The sequence below is a fragment of the Myotis nattereri genome (genome assembly GCF_964212035.1).
Source record: "Myotis nattereri genome assembly, chromosome: 8".
Classification (NCBI taxonomy): Eukaryota; Metazoa; Chordata; class Mammalia; order Chiroptera; family Vespertilionidae; genus Myotis; species Myotis nattereri.
In genome coordinates, this window is record NC_138083.1 from 58,001,110 (window position 1) to 58,023,450 (window position 22,341).

At 41.5% G+C, this 22,341-nt stretch overlaps 1 protein-coding gene across 1 annotated transcript in view; it reads left to right on the forward strand.

The window, feature by feature from the left end:
• Positions 1-6,731: 6,731 nt before the first annotated feature.
• The window catches only part of SMCHD1 (structural maintenance of chromosomes flexible hinge domain containing 1), a 147,243-nt gene continuing 131,633 nt past the window's right edge, over positions 6,732-22,341 (forward strand). Inside the window, exon 1 of the mRNA XM_081097766.1 lies at positions 6,732-7,294. Within this exon, the coding sequence (XP_080953892.1) occupies positions 7,118-7,294 (177 nt within the window). The 5' untranslated portion in view covers positions 6,732-7,117. The remainder of the gene's footprint in view (positions 7,295-22,341) is intronic.

Sequence of the window (22,341 nt, forward strand, 5' to 3'; positions counted from 1 at the left end):
ATCACCATAACCTAATTTTAAATATTTTTAATCACTCCAAAGAGCACTCTTTAGCAGTTGGCTATAATCTCTTGATTGGGTTTCCAACTAGCTATTAGTTTAAGTTCTTGTGATCCATTCTTTATGTTACAGTCAGAAAGAAGTTTCTAAAGTGTAAATCTAAGTGTGTCCCATTCTACCTTAAAAAGCTTTAATAGCTCCTTACTCCCATCGTTGTCCTGATAGAATAAAAAATCTTTAAGGTAACTCCAGGATCTGTAAGGGTCTGACCTCTTTCTTTAATTCAGGGATAAACAGTATTTTAGAATCATCTGGGGATGGTGAAAGGCTTTAGAAAATTGTTTGAAATGTACTTGGACATTTCTCTCCATGAAGAGATAATGCTCAAATTATACTAGATTTTCCACAGTCTAGAATATCTGGAGAAATAGTGTAATTATATATAATTTTACCCATTTTATAGTTTTTTATTGTTTGAGATTTCATTTTATCTATGAGCAGGAAACACGATCATATTTTCAGAGTTTAAGGTTTCTAACGCTCATTTGGCTCAGGGTCTGGGGGGTAAGGAAAGTCAAGAAAGGGGGAATAAGGTCTAAACTGGGCCCAGTTAGTTAAACTAAGGGTATCGGGAGGCTATTGGGAAAGAAGGAAAGAAGGACCATGGAAAGGGAAGAGAGAAGTCTATTGGAGGGAGGAGTGGAATGTCAATGCCACGGCAAGTCTGGTCTTTATTCCCTGGGCCACTTGCTTCTTGGGAGGATGGGAACTAGGTGCTGATTTTTCTTGTTCATCTTTGAAGCCCCAGTGCCTGGCACACGGTAGACATATGGTTGGCAACAAATGCTGAATGGATAAATGAATAAACAAATGAATACTTCTAATAAAGCATTGCAGTTATTTATGTTTCTGTGTCTGTTTTATTCATCTCTGCTTAGTTAATCTTGTGCTCAGTACCTGTTGAATTGCCTTTAGTTGCATAGCTAGACAGGAATTAGGTTTGGCACTTGGGAGTACAAGTTCTTACTCCTAGTTCAGGTTTCTTGTCCCTAACACCATGTTGCCTCTTTAATGCTGTACAAATATTAAAATATGCCCCTGAATGCTCTAAGTGTTTCTCAGAGGCTCACAAACCACAAGTTTCTTTATCTGATAATCAGTTTCATTTATTTTTAGCCACACCTCTCATTGGTAAGGAACATTTTTTTTTTTCTAGCAGTGAGTTTCAAATATTCAAACCCATGGTGGTTGTATTTTAGGTAACTGCAGTGTCTTATCTAACTTATTTTAAAGAGCGTAAAAAGTGTGTGCTTTTGAACCTGCCGTGGTACTACAATGTCTCAGGGGTAATAGATTCCATCTGAAGAAGAGCCTAGTGTATTCACCAATATAGCACTTTGCCTCAAACTTCTAATTGATTGAAAGAAGGTCTGTTAGAACGGAAACTTTCAGAAAAACAACAGATTTTGCTCTTATGAGGCCCTTACCATTATTCCTTCTCTCCTCCATTTATCTCTCTGTTTTCATCCTCTATTTCTCTCACACACAATGTCAACCATGTTCAAAACTGATTTACACTTGTTTTCCCCCTCCAGCAACATTTGTCTCACAGTTCTTTACAACTTGCTTCTTCAGCTTTCTGCTCAAATAATGCCCTAACAGAAAGTGCTTCCTGACCACTATATAAAAAATGTGGCCTTCTGGTTCCCATCCTTTAGAGTTTTCTCCATAGCACATTAATCACCACCTGACATTCTGTATATTTAATTGCTAAATTGTTTGTCTCACTCAATAAAATATGAGCACCATGAAGATAGAGGCTGACTTGCATCCTTACTATCTAATTGGCACACCAATGACCATTTGGTGAATGAATGATTGATATATGACCTTTAATAACTGTCACTTTATTTATCATCTAAATAAACTATAATCTGTTCATAATAGTGTCTGCACAAAATGATGTCCTTCATTAACACTGTTGCCACAGTTATATTTTTAGAACACATCTAATTATGCCACTCACATGTATAAAATTTTTCTATTGTTTCTGACTGCCACTAGCCATGCTTCTCAATTTGAGGTATGAGGGGATGGAGAAGTCACAGGATAAAATAGCACATAATTCTATTTCAGAGGGCTAATTTTACTTTCAGGATATTTTTTTGGGGGGGGGGAGTTTCCAATTTTACTCATCTTTAAAAGTTTTGTCACATGCATGTATAAACTCTGTATAAAGTCAAGAATGTATAGGACTTGAACTTTTCAGTATTTTACTGTTATTAATTTACATAGAAAATATATCCCCATACAACTTTCTAAAAAATATATATTTTTTTATTGATTTCAGAGAGGAATGGAGAGGGAGAGAGAGACAGAAACATCAATGATGAGAGGGAATCACTGATTGGCTGCCTCCTGCACACCCCTTACTGGGGATCGAGCCCGCAACTCAGACATGTGCCCTTGACCAGAATCAAACCTGGGCTGATTCAGTTCCTGGGCTGACACTCCACTGAGCCAAACTGGTTAGGACCTCATACAAGTTTTGCAGAACTCTGAAATAGTTATACAATGCAATGTTTCCAGAAATGAAGAGTTCCTAGACTTTTATGAATACATACCCAAACTTCACTTACAAATTACTATTTCTAGTATCAAAATGATATCTTATTGTTATTAGATTTAATTCTTTAATAGTTATATGCTATTTTTTTAATATCTGTGTCTATCTAGGTTTCTCAGACCCTATGACCCCATATGGCAACCACTGTTTCAAAATAATGGCAAAATAGCTAGTCAACGTGCAGCCATTACCCCCTTGATTGAAAATAACCAAAATTTTAGCCTTTGCTCTAAACTATTTCTTAAACTTGGAGAGTCACTAAAAATCTTCAATAGACCTTCTTTTTTTAAAAAAAAAACAAACAAAAAACTGTGAAGAGATGGCATTAGACATTCTCTACCATTGCTTCAGAGACTACAAATCAGTTTAACTTCCTTGAGTTTAGGTTTCTTATTTGTCCATTTCAAAACATTACTTTTACCTTGCAGGACACCATTTCATATAGTAGATGCACAATAATCACATGTTCAGCTAAATTAATAAGTATCCCACTAAATTTGTCACAGGCCTGGCTTCTAATGGTTAATCAATGAATATTTGTTGAGGGAATGAAAATATCTGAAAGGAGCCTAGAAGGACAGAATAATCACCTATCTTCATTTACCAGCATGAAGATAGTGTTATAATTTCATTTGAATTCACTTATGCTAATCAAAATATTGAATTTCCCCAGAATTTATTTTTTTTCTACTGCAACTATAAAAGACTTACACACAAAAAATATCATATTCGCAAATGCACATCTTTAAGGTCTTTCCATTTCTTTCTGGATTAGTGCACAAAATGATGGCCAGGAAGACAAAAATAGTCCATTTGGGCATCAAATAGTTTTACTGCAAAGAACAGTTTGATAAGTACCTTCACCCACAATTTACAGGGTGAGGGGAAAAGTAGGTTTCTAGTTGTTTATATGGAAAATGATGCAATAATTAATAAACTCTGTGTTCCCATACTTTTGCCCCACCCTGTGTACTCAGTTCCTGATTAAATTATGGGTTTTGCTATTACGGAAATGCTGGTGGCTACATCTCAAGTGTCTCTTAAGTGAGAAAACACTGAACAAAAAGAGGAAGTAGTCATCATTTTTGACACTTAAAAACCAACTACGTTACACTTATGAAGAATAAGGTGAGGTGGTTTGCTTTATAAGTTAGATAATAAAGTTACATAATTAAGGTGGTGCAGTATTAGCAGAGAGGGAAAAAGTTTACCAATAGAACAAACTATAAAACCCAGGAACAGAGAAACATGCATTTGTAGAAACTTGGTATATGAAAAAAGTTACACAAAATATAGCAGGGAAAAAATGGACTATTTAATAAATGATGCTCAGACAATTATTTATTTAAAAATGAAACTGGATTTCTTTTCAGTATCATACATAAAAATCAACTCTTTGTGATGAAAATTAAAGAGCAAATTCATCTTTCTCTATTGAAAAAAAACTATTTGAGGAATTACTTTCTGAGAACAAAAGTGACTGGCAAATGATTCTAAGGATGTTTCAGACTGCCATACTATTATATAAGTACTAGAGGTTCAATGCACGAAATTCATGCAAGGGGCTCAGCTCCCACTGCCACAGCAGCTGCCTTGGCCTTGGCCTCGGCCCCCGTGGCACCGATGCTTAGTCCGGAAGGTCATCTGATCTAATTAGCATATTATGCTTTTATTATTATAGATTCAGATTTAACCTCCCAACAAGAAGATAGGTATCAATGTTTTCATCAATAGTTGCCCATATTATTGTAATACACTTCTCTGGTAGTATTTTGGATCTCTCTCCTCCTAGCGATTATACTTAAATATCTTCTAAAGACAAGAAAATAATTTGTTTGTATTTATGTATTTGTATAATTTGGTATTACATAGGAATGAGATATAGCCTTGCTGGTGAATTTCCAGCCCTAGTCCCAATTTGATGAAATCAAAAAGCAATTCACTTTATCCATTAAATAAGATTTAGAAAAACAATTTGTATTTTTCTTGGGTCATTAAAATCAAACATCATTATATAATGGAATAGAATGATAAGTTCACGTGAATTTGAAAGGTAAGACATGAGATGTCAAAGAAATCCCATAGGGTTGAGGGTTACTTTGATCTTTGTCTCCCCAAACAGTCCCCCTTCAAGAACAAGGAATGGCATTTGGCCACAACTTGACTCTTCCCAATTTTTTCTTCCAAAATCCGCTGCTCCATTCTCCCCACTTCCAGCCCTATTACTTATGCTCCCCCAAACACATCTCTTCGCACTTTTTTTCCATCTGTGTTCTACCTGTAATCTTTTATGTGTAGCCACACACACGCACACCATGATTCTGGAACACCTCCATGTGGACAAGCAGGTCTAGATTTCTAACTAGCGATATGAGTCTATCCATATCATTAACCATGAAGATTTTGGCAAACTAGTAAGACAGAAATTACAGGGTGTCCCCAAAACATGTATACACACTTTAACTACTGATAGCTCAATTGATGTTTCTTTTCAGCCAGACTAAACTTTGAACAAAGGAAATTCATCCTAAAATGCTACTGGAGGTTTGAAAACACAGTTGAAGCACCGACACTGCCTTTGTAATTATTCAAAGTGCGTATACATTTAATTTTCACTCCTTTTAACTCACTTAACTTTCACTCCTTTTCAGGTTTAGCTGATTTGTAATAATGGATGAAGTCAGACTAAGCTTTGAACAAAGAAAATTTATCCACTAGACTTTTTTTTTTTTAATGGAGATACAGAAAAGATAAAGTTTACAGTACAAAACCTGTCAACAGTTAATGAATTGAGGCGCACAGATACCCAACGACATGATTCTGGATGTTTGCGATTCCATTGCTTCCTGTCAGCAGCAGTGCCTGAACTAGAATGGTCGTCAGTTTGAAAACAGACATGAACAAAAAAAATTATTCATTTCTGTAGATTCCTCTAAATTTTGTAAATGATCTGTATGGTAATAAACACTGGCTTCATAATCATCCGAAGTGTATATACCTTTTTTGGGGGGTACCCTATGTACTAAATGTAACCCAAAAATTTACTTTGGAGAATTGAAAAATCCCCCCCGCCTGCTACTCCTTGGGCTTAGTGAATACACATCTTCTTCTGAAGGACAACATATTCATTACGTATTTTCAAGAATTGCAGAGCAAATGGTTGAAACCTAGACCCCCCCTCCCCCCATAATGACGGCATTCTTTGTTTTTGAGTTAGGGCACTACACGGCCCACAATAAGGATCTTTAATGAAACACAAAGGCTTTTACTTCAAGTGTCCTACATGTTAAACATTTTGTCTAATTTAACCCGCATAACTCTTCGGCACCGGTGTTCTCATTCGCAATTTTCAGCAACATGGCAGCAGCGGTGGAGGCGAGGCGGGTGGTAAGAAGATTCGGGTGGGGGGATAAGGACACATTTGTAATATCTTAATCAATAAAGGGAAAACAATAAAATAAAGCAAAACAAAGAGAAAAAAAACCCAACAACAACAAAAAACAAGATTCGGATGCGGAGATGCTCCAGCGACCTGCACCCCGTCGTCGTCGGTGCTCCCGCCTCGGAAGCCACGGAAGGAGACCGCCCGGGTCACAGAACCTCTGGACCTGTCAGAACCACCAGGTTGGCCCGGTGGCCACACTGGAGCCCACGTCGAACCATTAGGACATGAGACGGAAAAGGTGGCACCGGGTATCCTGGCATGTTTCTCCCCGTGGAAACGCACGTGCTCGCTGCGGGGAAAGTCTCACCCCGTGAGGCCTGCGGGCCAGATGCCTCCCGCCGCTGCCTGAACGGGACCGACCGCGCTGGGCACTGCCTGCGCCGCGCCGAGAGCTCGAAGCCCGGCAGGTTCGGTCCGGTCCTCGGCGAGGCGGGAAGATACCAGGACCCTCTCGGTCGTGACAACGTAGTCACTCGGAAGCCTCCCCCGCCCCTCCCGGGACAGGCCCTCCCGCCGCCGCTACGGGTCCGCCCCCCACAGCTCAGGCGCCCGCGAAGGGCCCGCCGCGCGCTTCCCTCCAACTTCGCGAGGCGAAGGGGCGGGCCCGGCGCCGAGGCCCCGCCCACACCGCGCGGCGCCGGATTGGCCCCGCCCCCTCGGGGACGCAGGAGGCTCCTCTTCCTTCGGTGGCACAGGCCTCGGCCGCGGCCCTGGTTTCGGTTCCCGCTACGGGGCTGTCGTGGGCGGCCGCTGGCGCGGGTCCGGGCCCTGCGAACAGCACGCCGCGCGCCCCCGCCGCACCGGGAGCCGCTGGCCGCGGAAGTGACGTGGGGTCCAGGCAAGAGTTTGTTTGAATCGGTTCCCGGCCGGACCTCGCGCTCGCCGCTCTTCGGCCACCGCCGCGGAGGGAGGACCTGCTGGGCGCCGAGGGGGAGACCTCGCGCCCGGGGGACCGGAGCTGAGGCGCCGCGCGGAGCCTGCGTCTGGGCCCTGGGCGCGGCGGCCGTCGGCGCCGGCGCGGCTGTTTTTTTCTCCTTTCCCCCAATATGGCAGCGGCGGGCGGCGGCGGGCCCTCGGCGGGGACTGGAAGGGGCGGCCGAGGCGACCGCTGCAGGAAGGTGTACTTGTTCGACCGGCGCAAGAAGGAGTCGGAACAGGGCGACCGGGTGGTGCAGGTCGGGGAGCGCTCGGACTACGCGGGATTCCGCGCCTCGGTGCGCCAGGTACGCGGCGGGCCGCGGAGGGATGCGCAAGGCGAGTTGGGGTCGGGAGTGGGACGAGAAGAGAAGCCCAAGTTTCGTGCTCAGGGCCATAAACCTGTCACCGGCCCTGGCCCTGAGGCTTTCGGCTTCTCTCTCCCGGGTGCCCGCCATCTCCGTGGCTGAGCGGCAGGAAGCCTCGGGTCGACGCCCGCCGGGGCCTCGGAAGGCAGACCCGGCCTCTCCGTTGGGCCTCGCTCTGCCCCAGGGACCTCGCTGCCCAGGGTTTGAGACCTCGGGTTTCCTTGGGCCGGGCGAACTCGGCACTCCGCTCGTGTCTCTTTCGTGTGGAGCTTTTATTGTTTAAAGAGGAGAGCAGAGTTATCCCGGATGGCTGTCAGGAGTGTGGCGATGGCTGAAAGTTGTGAAATTCCTGGAGTCTATTGACTTCAGGTTCCTCACATGAGACGGTAATTTCGCGGGCCGCCTGTCAGGAGCGCCGGCGGGGTCCTCCCGGGGCGGGAACCCGGGCCGACGGTCGCCGCGCAGGTGCGGCTGGCTTTCTGGTCGTCGGAACCCTAGTCCCCGGGACTTCCTGGGCCCACCCGGAGGGTGCCCGTGGGCAGCTGTAGGACACCGCGGAAGGGTGTGTGTGAACTTGCTTTGAAAACGAATGACGTGCGAGGAAACCAACCTTGAACCCTGCGGTGTTTTGCAGGGGGGAGGGGGCGTGCCGCCTGAGCTTTAAAGGAGAGAGGGTGCCCTGCCCGGCGTGAACCGCTGGGGGTTCTTGGGACGCTAGAACGAGCGCTTAGCTACCAAGGAAAGAGAAGCTGGTGTGAAGGGGTTTTAACCTGAGCGGGCAGATGTAGTGCTGGAGTTACTGAAATCAAAAACCGTGCAGGCGACGTGAGAGGCCAGGACTTGGGCTTGTTGACGGCCGTCTGCCCAGGGTTGAGAACTGTGCCTGCTGCAGTTCATCCTAACTCAGTGCCCGAGTTTGGATGAACATTGGAATGACGGCAGAAAGTGTGTGAACTTGGAAGCTCATTCTGTGCCGTGATGTGGAAGACTCCCATGTGTTTTTAGAGTGAGTGAAAGAATGCGTATCTTTTTTTTGGATGAGTGTTTTGTACTCAAAACCATCCCACCAAAAGGAAACTTTTTGTGTTATTTTTTGATTGCAAAAATATCAGCACAATAAAGAAAATATGGAACCCAGAGGGGAAAAGTAAACCTTTACGCACTGTAAAATTTATAGCCACTGTTAGCACTTGGGGTTATTTCTTTGTATCCTCAGCCCTCATTTTTTTTTTAAAAAATTATTAAACTTATTGGGGTAACATTGGATAATAACATTATATGTAAAAAGTGTACCATTCTATAATACATCATCTGTATAGTGTGCTCACCACCAAAAGTCTAAATCAGTGGTTCTCAACCTTCCTAATGCAGTTCCTTGTGTTGTGGTGATCCCCAATTTCATTGTTAAAAATTGAACATAATTAAAGTATAGTGATTAATCACAAAAACAATATGTAATTATATATGTGTTTTCTGATGGTCTTAGGCGACCCCTGTGAAAGGGTCATTCGACCCCCAAAGGGGTCGCGACCCACAGGTTGAGAACCGCTGGATCCCTTATTTTTAAAAAATACATTTTTATTGATATCAAAGAGGAAGGGAGAGGGAGAGGGAGAGAGAGAGAGAGATAGGAACCTCAATGATGAGGGAATCATTGACTGGCATGCCCACACTCGGGATGGAGCCGACAACCCAGGCATGTGCCCTGACTGGGAATTGGACCATGACCTCCTGGTTCATAGGTGGATGCTCAAGCTACTGAGCCACTCCAGCCAGGCTAGACCCTTATTTCTTAAAATAACTGTAATGCATGTTTATTTTTTCACTTAATGTTGTCACTATCTTTCTATTTTAATGTAAGTCTCCATAATCAAAGTTTGAAATGATCTGTTTTGTATTACTATTTACGTAACGAAATCTCCTTTTGTCGATATTTACATTACTTTAAGTTTTAAGTAATGTTATGATAAACATCTTTGAATACATAGTCTTTCACACCTTTCTTTAATTTAAAACTGTGATTTTTCAACCATTTTCATCATGGCACATATAAACTAATTACTAAAATTCTTCAGCACACCAAAAAAATGTATTATGTTTTTTGCCGATCTGACAAAAAAAAGTATAATTTTGATTCACAGCGGACTGCTATTGTGTTGGCTGTAGTCATTTTTCTTTTATTTGATAATCTAAAAAGAGGTCAGTGCCAGGTATTGCATGTTTTAAAAATTATTGTGGCACACCGATTGAAAATCACTGGTTTAGAATCTTAGAAGTGAAATCCTGGATCAAGGGTTCATAACATTTTTTAAAGTTCTTGATTCATATTTTTAAATTGCTTTTCACATAGGTTGTACTAATTTACCTTTCCTCTAGAAATAAATTCTCCCCTGAGAGAAGTTTGAGTAACTGGTTGATAGGAAAAGTATTACTAATTTCTTATTACAGAGTAGAAACTCACTTTTGGAGATGGTGACTTAAGTTAGGGAAAATGGATAGTAGAGTTAAATTAGGATTCAAACCCAAAGTCCATATTCTTTCTGTTATACTAACTCTGCTACAAATAAAGTTCTTTGTTATAGAGAATAGATATATTTATTCCATTTCTTCAATATTTTAAGTTGAAAATAAAGAAAAAGTTTTTTTTTTTGTTTTTTTACTAATTCTTTACCTCTTCTTACTTTTTCCTGCTAGACCAAAGGTTAAATTTGATTAGCAGTGAGAGGGAAAGCTAGTAAGAAAAAAAAAAAAAAGCTTTTTCTTTTTTTATCTATTTATTTATTTATTTATTTGAATTTATTGGAGTGACAGTGGTTCGTAAAACCATATAGGTTAAGTGTACAACTGAATAAAACATCGTGTACACGTGATACCGTGTGCCCCATTGCCCCAAGCAAAGTCTCTTTTCCCTCCTCCAGGTTTCTTTTTTCCTTTAATTTTATTGTTTAAAGTATTACAGATAGTAGTACATATGTCTCCTATTTTTTTCCCATTGACCCCGCCCCCTGTGTCTTTGTCCATTGGTTATGCTTATATGCATGCATACAAGTCCTTGAGTTGATCTCTTACCTCTACCCCCTGCCCCCAACACTCCCCAGCTTTCCACAGTAATTTGACAGTCTGTTCAATGCTTCTCTGCCTCTGTATCTATCTTTTTATTCATCAGGTTATAATGTTCTTTATTGTCCATGAGTGAGTGAGATCATGTGGTGTTTTTCTTTCACTGCCTGGCTTATTTCACTTAGCATAATGCTCTCCAGTTCCATCCATGCTGCTGCAAATGGTAAGAATTCCTTTTTTTATAGCAGCGTAGTATTCCATTGTGTAGATGTACCATAGTTTTCTAATCCACTCATCTGTTGATGGGCATTTAGGCTGTTTCCAAATCTTAGCTATTGTAAATTGTGCTGCTATGAACATGGGGTGCATATATCCTTTCTGATTGATGTTTCTGTTTTCTTGGGATATATTCCTAGAAGTGGTATTACTGGGTCAAATGGCAGTTCCATTTTAAAATTTTTGAGGAAATACCATACTGTTTTCCACAATGCTGCACTAGTCTGCATTCCCACCAGCAGTGAAGGAGGGTTCCTTTTTCTCCGCATCCTCTCCAGCACTTGTCATTTGTTGATTTGTTGATGATAGCCATTCTGACAGGTGTGAGGTGGTACCTCATTGTTTTGATTTGCATCTCTCCAATGTTTAGTGACTTTGAGCATGTTTTCATGTGTCTTTTGGCTTTCTGAGTGTCCTCTTTCGAAAAGAGTCTATTTAGGTCCCTTGCCCATTTTTTGATTGGATTGTTTATTTTCCTTTGTTGAGTTGTATGAGTTCCCTATAAATGTTGGAGATTAAACCCTTACGGAGATAACATTGGCAAATATGTTCTCCCATGCAGTGGGCTTTCTTGTTGTTTTGTTGTTGGTTTCTTTTGTTGTGCAGAAGCTTTTTATTTTGATGTAATCCCATTTGTTTATTTTCTCCTTAGTCTCTCTTGCCCTAGGATCTGTGTCTGTAAAGATATTGCTACGACATATGTCTGCAATTTTGCTGCCTATGGAGTCTTGTAGAATTTTTATGATTTCCCATCTTACATTCAAGTCCTTTAGCCATTTGAGTTTGTTTTTGTGTATGGTTTAAGTTGGTGATCTGGTTTCATTTTTTTGCATGTATCTGACCAAATTTCCCAGCACCATTTATTAAAGAGGCTGTTTTGACTCCATTGTATGCTCTTGCCTCCTTTGTCGAATATTAATTGAGTATAAAGGCTTGGGTCAATTTCTGGGCCCTCTATTCTGTTCCATTGGTCTATATGTCTGTTCTTGCGCCAGTACCAGGCAGTTTTGAGAACCGTGGCTTGGTAATATAGTTTGATGTCTGGTATTATGATCTCTCCAACTTTGTTCTTTCTCAGGATAGCTGTGGCTATTCGGGGTCTATTTTTATTCCAGATAAATTTTTGGAGAGTTTGTTCTAGATCTTTGAAATATGCCATTGGTATTTTAATAGGTATTGCATTGAATCTATAGATTGCTTTAGGTAGTATGGACATTTTAATGATGTTCATTCTACCAATCCATGAACACGGTATGTTCTTCCATTTGCTTATGTCTTCCTCTGTCTCTTTTTTTCAATGTCCTGTAATTTTCTGAGTACAGGTCTTTTACGTCCTTGGTTAAGTATATTCCTAGGTATCTTAATTTTTTTTGTGCAATGGTAAATGGAATTTTTTTTTTCATTTCTTTTTCTGTGAGTTCATTATTGGTGTATAAAAAGGCCATAGATTTCTGGGTGTTAATTTTGTATCCTGCTACGTTGTCAAATTCATTTATTAGGTCTAGTAGTTTTTTGATGGAGTCTTTGGGGTTTTCTATGTATAATATCATGTCATCTGCAAATAAGTACAGTTTTACTTCTTCTTTTCCAATTTGGATGCCTTTTCTTTTTTCTTATTGTCTGATCGTTATGGCTAGTACTTCTAGTACTATGTCGAACAGGAGTGGTGAAAGTGGGCATCCTTGTCTTGTTCCTGTTCTTAGGGGAAATGGATTTAGTTTTTGCCCATTAAGTATGATGTTTGCTGTAGGTTTGTCATATAAGGCTTTTATTGTGTTGAGGTGTGATCCCTCTGTTCCCACTTTGCTGAGAGTTTTTATCAAGAAAGGGTATTGGATTTTGTCAAATGCTTTTTCTGCATCAATTGATATGATTATGTGATTTTTGTCTCTCAGTTTATGTGATGTATCACATTTATTGATTTGTGGATATTGAACCATCCTTGCATCCCTGGAATAAATCCCACTTGGTCATGGTGTATGATCTTTCTAATGTATTGCTGAATCCGATTTGCTAGGATTTTGTTGAGGATTTTAGCAACTATGTTCATCAAGGATATTGGCCTGTAGTTCTCTTTTTTTGTGGTGTCTTTATCTGGTTTTGGGATTAGGTAATGCTGGCTTCATAGAAAGAGCTTGGAAGTGTGCCTTCCTCTTGAATTTTTTGTTATAGTCTGAGGAGGATAGGTTTTAGTTCTTTGAATGCTTGGTAGAACTCCCCTGTAAAGCCATCTGGACCAGGACTTTTGTTTGCAGGAAGATTTTTGATCGCTGTTTCAATTTCTTCGGTAGTTATCAACCTATTCAGGTTTTTTGACTCTTCTTGGTTGAGTTTTGGGAGCTTGTATTTTTCTAAGATTATGTCCACTTCATCTAGGTTGTCAATTTTGTTGGAATAGAGTTTTTCATAGTGTTTTTTTCATAATCGTTTGTATTTTTGTGGGATCAAAATACAAAGAGGTGTTATTTCACCTCTTTCATTTCGTTTTCGTTTTCATAATCGTTTGTATTTTTGTGGGATCAAAATACAAAGAGGTGTTATTTCACCTCCTTCATTTCTGATTTTGTTTGTTTGGGTCCTCTCTCTTTGCTTCTTGGTGAGCCTGTCTAGAGGTTCATCAATCTTGTTTATCCTTTCAAAGAACCAGCTCTTGGTTTCGTTGATCTTTTGTATTTTTTTTTTTTGTCTCTATGTCGTTTATCTCCACTCTGATTGTTATTTCCTTCCTTCTGCTTACACTGGGCTTTTCTTGTTGCTCTCTTTCTAACTCTTTGAGTTGTAGGGTTAGATAATTTATTACCATTGTTTCTTGTTTTTTGAGGCAGGCCTGTAGAGCTATGAACTTCCCTCTCAAGACTGCTTTCACTGTGTCCCATAGATTTTTGGATTGTTGTGTTTTCATTGTCGTTTGTTGCCATGATGCTTTTTATTTCTTCTTTGATCTCTCTGGTAACCCAGTCATTGTTTAATAGCATGCTATTTAGCCTCCAGGTGTTTGATTTTATTTTTATTGTTTTTATTGTAGTTGATTTCTAGTTTTATGCCATTGTGATCTGAGATGGTGTTTGATATGATTTCTATCTTCTTGAATTTGAAGAGACTTTGCCTGTGACTCAATATATAGTCTGTCTTTGAAAATGACCTTTGTGCACTTGAGAAGAATGTATATTCTATGGCTTTGAGGTGAAATGTTCTGAAGATGTCAGTTAATTCCATTTGGTCTAGTGGGTCATTTAGGATTGATGTTTCTTTGCTGATTTTTTGTTTAGAGGATTTGTCCAATGGTGATAGTGGGGTATTAAAGTCCCCTACTATGACTGTATTACTATCAATCTCTCCCTTGATATCCTCCAGAGGTTTTTTTTTGTTTTTTGTTTTTATCTATTTGGGTGCTCCTGTTTTGGGTGTGTATGTGTTTACCAGAGTTATATTTTCTTGTTGGATTGCTCCCTTTAGTATTATGAAGTGGCCTTCCTTATCTCTTGTTATGTCCTTCACTTTGAGATCTAATTTGTCAGATATAAGTATTGCTACCCCAGCTTTTTTTTCATTTCCATTCTCCTGAAAAACTTTTTCCATCCCTTCACCATCAGTCTGTGTGAGCCCTTTTTTTCTGAGGTGGGCTTCCTATAGACAGCAGATATATGGGCCATGTTTTTTTGTCTACTCAGCTACCCTATTTCTTTTGATTGGGGCATTTAATCCATTAACATTTAAAGTTATTATTGATAGGTACTTGTTTATCGCCATTTTTATTCTTTACGCCTGTGTTCCTTCTTCCTTTCCTATTTCTTCTTTTTACAGCAGACCCTTTAGCATTTCTTGCATTGCTGGTTTGGTGGTAATAAACTCCTTTAGTCCTTTTTTGTCTGTGAAGCTCCTGATTTCACCCTCAATTTTAAATAATAGCCTTGCTGGGTACAGTATTCTTGGATTCAGACTCTTCCTTCGCATGACTTTGTGTATTTCATTCCATTCCCTTCTTGCTTGATGTGTTTCTGTTGACAAATCAGTCGCTAGTCTGATGGAGGATCCTTTGTAGGTAACTTTTTGTCTCTCTCTGGCTACTTTTAAGATCCTTATTTTGTCATTGGTGTTTGTTTGCCAATTTAATTATAATGTACCTTGGTGTCGGTCTTTTGGGGTTCATTTTGTTTGGGACTCTGTCAGCTTCTTGGATTTGTATGAGTTTTTTCTTCCCTGTATCAGGGAAGTTTTCTGTCATTATTTCTTCAAACAGGTTTTCTATTCCTTGCTCGGTTTCCTCTCCTTCTGGCACCTCTGTTATGTGGATGTTGCTTCGTTTCGTGTAGTCCCAAAGTTCCCTTAGGCTCTCCTCCTGTTTTTTAAGTTTTTTTCCTAGATCCTGCTCTGCTTGGGTATTTTTTTCCTATCTTGTCTTCTAGCTCACTGATGCAGTCCTCTGCTCCTTCTAATCTACTGTTGATGCTTTCTACTGAATTCTTTATAGCAGCAATGTCATTTTTCATTTCCTCTTGGTTCTTACACATATTGTTGAATTTGTCTTCCATTCTTTTCAGCCACTTTATGATCATTTCTCTGAATTCTTTCTCTGACATATTGCTTGCTTCCTTTTTGTTTTCTTCCTTTTCTGGTGATGCCTCCTTTATTTCGTTTGTGGGCTGTTTCTTTGTCTCCCCATTATCTCTCTTCTCCCAGTGTCTGGTTATGTAGCTCTTTCTCTCCTGCGTTGATTTAAAGGCATAAAATACAACACAACAAGGCATAATGCACAAGGCACTGAACACAAATGTATTCACGATACTAATAAACCCAAATAAAGGTGACGACCTGGGAATAAAGAAGTAGGGGATAAGAAAAGAAAAAAAAAGTGCAAAAATGATATTGAGAAAAGGAAAAAAAGTAAGCGAGAGAAGAAAGAGAATAAAAAAGAAGGGGGGAAAAACTATTGATATGGGGAGAAAACTCCAGTAGAACAACAACTAATCCCAAATAAGGCAAACAACAAACACCCAGAGATGAATGCAAACTACAAACAACAACTAATAACAAGCGAGGAGAGAAAAAACAGAAGGAAAAAATAAAGATCAAAACAAAACAGAAACAAAACAATAAAAAGGGAAACAATCTCACAAACAGGCAAGCAGAAAAACACAAAAAACTAATAAAAAATCAAGCAAACAAGAACAATAGGACAGAGAGAAAGCAAGGCAAAACAAAAAAAAATAAAACAAAAATACAGTACAAAAAAACAAAACAAAAATAACAATAACATAAAAAACAAAACAAAAAAGAGAAGAGAAAAAAATTTTGATAGTGAAGAAGGCGAAGAGTGAGGTGTGTATGGACTTGGAGCAGGGAATCGGAAATTAGATTTATAAGTAGGATGAATTTTTAACAGGTGGTAAAAAGAAGGAATAGGGAAAATCTAATGCAAGAATAGGGTAAGAGAACAGAACATCAAAAGGGGAAAAGTGGGGGGTGGAGTGTTGGCATAAAGGTAAAGTTGAGATAGAGTAAAATGATGCTAAAGGAAAAATGAAAATAGAATGTAGAACATTAATCCCAAAACAAAATAAAGAGAAAATAAAATGAAGCTTTTTTTAAAAAGTTTAAAATAGTAGTAATAATACTAATTAAAAGTAAAAATATAATAATTAAAAGGGTAAAATCAAGTGAGAAAAAGGAAAACATTAGTTGCTTAAGTAAAAGGTGAAAAAATAAAAATGTACAGTAGTGAAGGTCACTTACTTCCTCTACTCTTCTGTTTAGCATGCCTTTTTCCTGTCAGGTAGTCAGGATAGTATTGAAGTTCCCTGCGATACACTGCTCCTCCGTGTTGTAAACCACAGTCCTGATTTTAAAGCAGGCAATATTTCTTTGTTTCCCAGACTGCCTTTATTTGTGTTTACAGAAGAGTCAATTTGTGATTCAGCCCCTGGGTGGCAGTGTTTCTGGATTGACCTCCAGGGCTATAAGTCCTCTCTAGCCAGTATTTAGGTTTTGTTTTCCCTGTCGCACTTAATACTGGTTTGGGAGAATCGAGTGCCCCAGAGCTAGTTCCCTGATCTTTTCTCCCTGCTCTGATCCCCAGGTTCCACAAAAAGAACTTTTCCCTGCAGTCTCTGAGAGTGTCCCCAATTGGGTGATCCTATGTATTTGGTTTAGTAATCAAAATCAAGGATTTAAAGAGAAAAAAAGAGCCAGAGTAAGTGCATGAGCTCGCAACCTTTACCGTCCAGCACTGTGTGCAATTCTCCAAACGTCTCTTCCGCACGTCCTTTTTCCCCTGGCACTAAGCTCCCGGCACACTGGTAAAATCCGACACTGTCTTTTTGTGCCCAGAGCAGCTATGGGCTGATTTTTAGAGTTCCCTTCTGCCAGCAGCCCTGCAGATCCCCTTCCACACTTGCGGATCACGCTGGCCCCAACGGCCATGGACTTTGTGGGGTGCAGGCTTCCCTGTGCGCGTTTCTCCAACCTGGATTGCAGACCTCACCTTTCCCTAGGCGAAATCTGACCTTTCCATGAGGAGGAGCAGGGCTTGTCTGAGTCCACGTATTTGTGCTGCTTGAGATCCGGTGTTCCTGGGTTTGTAGCTGGTCCGTGGGTGGTGGTTGCAGGGTCCCAGGATGTATATGCTTCCGATAACAGCTACTCTTCCCTTCAAGATGGCGTGGTCTCCGCAGCAGAGCCAGCCGCTCCGGGAGAGATTTCAGCAGCAGTGGAGGCTGCCTGGTCAGGGGAGCCCAGCCTGACAGTCTCCATCAGTCCCCTGGAGTATAGCTATCACTCACCCACAAATTTACATTCTCCGTATTCCACACACTCTCCTTTCGTTCTCTCACTCATACACTATCTTGCAGTCTGCCTTCCTGTCGGCAGCCATCGTCAAGCTTTACTTTTTTATTTTTGAGAATTTACTTTTTAAAGCATCATTAGATTATGCCAACTAATCTCATAATGTTATGTCCATTACATACAAAAAACACAAGACACTGAAATAAATTACTGAATTAAAGTGCAAGGTTTATATAAATAACTAGAGGCCCGGTGCACGAAATTTGTGCACTCGGGGGGGGGGGGGTTGTCCCTCAGCCTGGCTTGCGCCCTCTCACAGTCCGGGAGTCCTCAGGGGTTGTCTGACAGATGGCATAGGCCCACAGGCCTAAGCCGGCAGTTGGACATCCTTAATGCTGCTCCTGCCACCGCTGCTGTGCTCGAAGTTATCCCGGCTTCTGGCTGGGCGGCGATCCCACCGCCACTGAACACCAGGGGACAGCTTCTGCATTGAGTGTCTGCCCCCTGGTGGTCAGTGCGTGTTGTAGCGACCAGTCATTCTGCCGTTTCATCGATTTGCATATCAGTCTTTTATTATATAGGACTAGAAGCCTGTTGCACGAAAAGATTCGTGCAATAGACCTTCCCTTCCCTGGCTGCTGGCACCGGTTTTCCTCTAGCACCCGGGACCCAGGTCTTTGCTCTGGCCAGAGCCGCCTTCAATCTTAGCTGCTGTGGCCGGAGCCGCCTTCAAGCCTTTGCTGCTGTGGCTGGAGCCACCTTCAAGCCTTTGCTGCTCCGGCCGGAGTCGCCTTCAGTCTTTGCTCCACCACTTCACGCCTACGTATGCAAATTAATCGCCATCTTTGTTGGCAGTTAATTTGCATATCTTGCTGATTAGCCAATGGGAGGCATAGCAAAGGTACGGTCAATTACCATGTTTGTCTATTATTACATAGGATAAGCAGTGAAACTGGGATTGGAATCTAGATATGTTTTATTCTAAAGCTTGTAGTATTTTTTTCTTTGTTTTTGTGTTTAGACCTCAACAATGCCCACGCTATCAACTAAAGCTTTCAGTTTCTTTGTTAGGAGGGGAGGCAAAATAGTGTACTAAATTAAAATTTTTCATTAAAACTCAAATCAGTAACTTTGCAGTGCTAGAAAGTATTGTGGATCCTAAATTATTATTTGGGGGAAAACTCATCTTGTGGAAAAGGGAGCAATCAAGAGGGAAAATGAGGAAAGAGTAGGTCTGTAAGAAGCCCCTAGACTTGTGGTAAGCAGCTATCGACTCACCTGAGCCTTTGTGGTCTTTCAGAATCTAAGATTAGAAAATGACTCATTTGGGTAGTTCTTAAATATGTCCAGACATTAAATCCCATGTATGTAAACCCTCCTCTCCTGCCTACTATACCTTGTTACCCTACTGTGGCACTCACTATACATACCATAGTACTTTTCTTTTATATTGTATGCTCCTTGAGGACAGGAGCCTTACCTAATAGTTTATAGCTTTTTAGTTAATGAATCAATCTCTTATTTCCATCAAAAACTTTGAACATAGGGTACATTATGTTAAAAACGCCATAAGATGAAAAGAAAAATAGTAAAAGAAGATAGATGTAGAAAAGAGTAGAATAGTAATGAGGAGGGTTAATAAATGCATGTTCATTTGATAATATATTACACTAATGCTGAGCTATGAAATCAGCTTTGAATTTCTTAGAGGTCAAAACGATGAAGGAAAGATAAATGATAGAAAATTCGTACTATCCAGAAAAAGAAACATTCCCACTGCTAGGGTAGCAAAGCTTTAATTTGAGTAAAATTTCTCCCTAGATTCCTCACAAATCCTGCGTGATAAAATGGACAACATCCTTACAGATAGGAAAGGCTGCTTCTTATCTTATCCTTTAGTGCAAGGTAGGTTGTGTGTTATTTAGGGTAGTACAAACTGCTTTAACCAGTTACCACCAAAATTTTGGTAGATTACTCAAGTGTAGTAAGTGTTCCTGGTCTGTGGATGATCAGGGATTTGTATGAGTTTGGTCAGGGACAAAGCCATCTATAATAATAAAGTGTAATATGCAAACCGACCGAATGACTGAACAGGGAATGACTGTCCGGACGACCACACCATGACACACACTAGCAGCAGGCCAGCCAAGGCAGGTGCAATGCAATTGGTTGGGGGGCCTCGCCATCGCCCCATGATCTCCCCACAGAGGGAGGCCCAGCCCACCCTCTGCAGGGAGATTGATGGCGGGGCTCTGCGATTGATTGCCCCAAAGAGGGAGTCACAGGCCACCCTTTGCACGGTGATTGATTGTGGAGCCCTGGTCGGGTGGGCGGGGCCTCCCTCTGCTTAATAAAAAGCTAATATGCAAATTGAATGGCAGAACAACTGGTCGCTATGATGTGCACTGACCACCAGGGGGCAAACGCTCAACACAGGAGCTGTCCTCTAGTGGTCAGTGTGCTCCCACAGGGGGAGCGCCACTCAGTCAGAAGCCGTGCTCACCACTGGCGAGCACAGCGGCAGTGGTGGGTGCCTCTCCCGTCTCTGTGTCAGTTGGACATCCCCCGAGGATTCCTGGACTGCGAGAGGGTGCAGGCCAGGCTGAGGCACCCCCCTGAGTGCACGATTTTCATAAAAGGCTACTAATATGCTAAGTGTCCCTCCGTCCAACTGGTCGCTGTGATGCGCACTGACCACCCGGGGGCAGACGCTCAACTCAGGAGCTGCTAAGCTGCAGTTCTCAGGTGATGCACCCCAAAACCAGAGAGGAGGGAGCCCAATTCCTCGTGGGGCTGCGCAATTCCACCATCGGCTGTGTGTTATGTTGTTACTGGGGCACTGTCAGCCCCAAATTTGGTTTATTGCACATTTGCGTTTGCGTTCCACACCCTGTACAGCAGCAACTTTGCAGAGTGCCCTCTCGCACTCCAGGACCCCTTGTGGGATGTTGGAAAGCTGGTTTTGGCCCCATCCCCACAGGCCAGGCCAAGGGACCCCACCTGCTGGAGGGACCTGGCTCCGCAGACGCCTTTTGAGCCACGGTGCCACCCCAGAGGCCAGAGAGGGATCGCAGAAGGTTGGTTCTAGGGTGTGTCCAGCCTGTCTCACCCAGTCCTGCCCCACTGACCACTTTCTAATTAATTTCCTTTCAGTGTGCATGAATCGGTGCACTGGGTCACTAGCTAAATATAAAGCCATAGCACAATCTTAAAGGCTAGTTTGCAGTTTCAGAGCAATGCATTGAACTATATAGTTTCTGACTGACTTAATCCATGGGTGAAATTTAAAGTATTTGAAGATTCTATGGACTGCAAGTTAGCTCCTCATAAATATTTCTTAAAATTAGCTTTGGGGAAAAGTTGGGCAGCAGGTAGTTTGAAGCTGACCTAAAGACATGGAAGGCATGTACTCTATACTACTCATTAAAGGTAGATTCGTATACTTTAACAGTTAATCCAGAAAAAGATGTGATTGCCCTGGCCAGTTTTGCTCTGTGGTTAGAGTGTCGGCCCATGGACTGAAGGGTCATAGGTTCGATTGCTGGTCAAGGGCAGGTACCTTGTTTGCAGGCTTGATCCCTGCCCCAGTTTGGGCACTTGTGAGAGGCAACCAATGGATATGTCTCACATCAATGTTTCTCTCTCTCTTTCTCTTTCTCTTTCTCTTTCTCTTTCTCTTTCTCTTTCCATCCCTTCTTCCCTCCCCTCCACTCTCTCTAAAAAAAAAAAAAAAAAAAAAAATCAATGGAAAAAATATCCTCAGGTGAGGATTTAAAAAAAAATAAAAGTGAGAAAGCCTAACTAAAAGTCTCACCCAAATAGAACATACTATCCTGTTTTCATACAGAGAAAGGGAGAGAAAGAATATTTGTAATCAAGGCCAGGTTAGTGCAAATACATGAAAGACTAGTTTACACCTGATAAGATAGGTTTTAGATAAAAAAAAAATATGGAGAAGGATATATCTGGAATAAAAAAATAATGTAAAGAGATATATCTACACTAATAAAAGACAAAGATGCAAATTGTACCTATGTGATGCCCACCAGCCAATCAGGCATGAGTATGCAAATTAACCCAACAAAGATGGTGGGTTAATTTGCATATGCAGGCGCCGAGTGGGTTGTGGCGTTTGTGTCGTTGCCATGGCTATGACGCAGGTGTTCTGCACCACGCCAGCCACTCTGGGCCTCTGGGCAGCATGGAAAGGCAGAAAGGTGGCCCTGGGCCGGAGCGAAGGTAGTGCTGGCAGCCAGGGGAAGGAAGGCCCATTCTTGCACAAATCTTTGTGCATCAGGCCTCTAGTCTATATAATAAAAGCCTAAGTCACCGTTATGGCAGAACGATCAGGACAACTGCCGGGAGCCGGTCCATCCTTGCTGTTTCAAGGGACCTGGCATATGTGGCATACTGTTCTTAATATGTTTGCTCACCTTCTTGGCACTATGTGTTTTAACCAAGGTCACCTCTCTGAGAAAGGTTGTTTTCCCAGGTAGGGATTTTCCCCTGAAGTTAGGGAGGGAATAAAACCCCTTAACTAAGTGCCAGGCGGGTAATTAATCACTTTAACTATGAACAATCATGCTCAAGCCACATAATCTTTACTCCTTGGAATGGAGATAAGAAACGCCCTAACCTTTGGAATAGAGATTGATAGGATTGGAATCAACTGGTATAAATACAGATGTAACAAGACAACAGGACACAGAACCTAGAAACAGAACCTAGACACAGAACCTACACAGAACCTAGAGACAGAAGAACTTCGCTGGAGAGAACATGGCAAAAGACCCTGAACAGAAACTGGCAACAGAACCTAGAGACAGAACCTAGTGAGAGAACCTGGCTGAAGATCTTAGAGTCAGAAC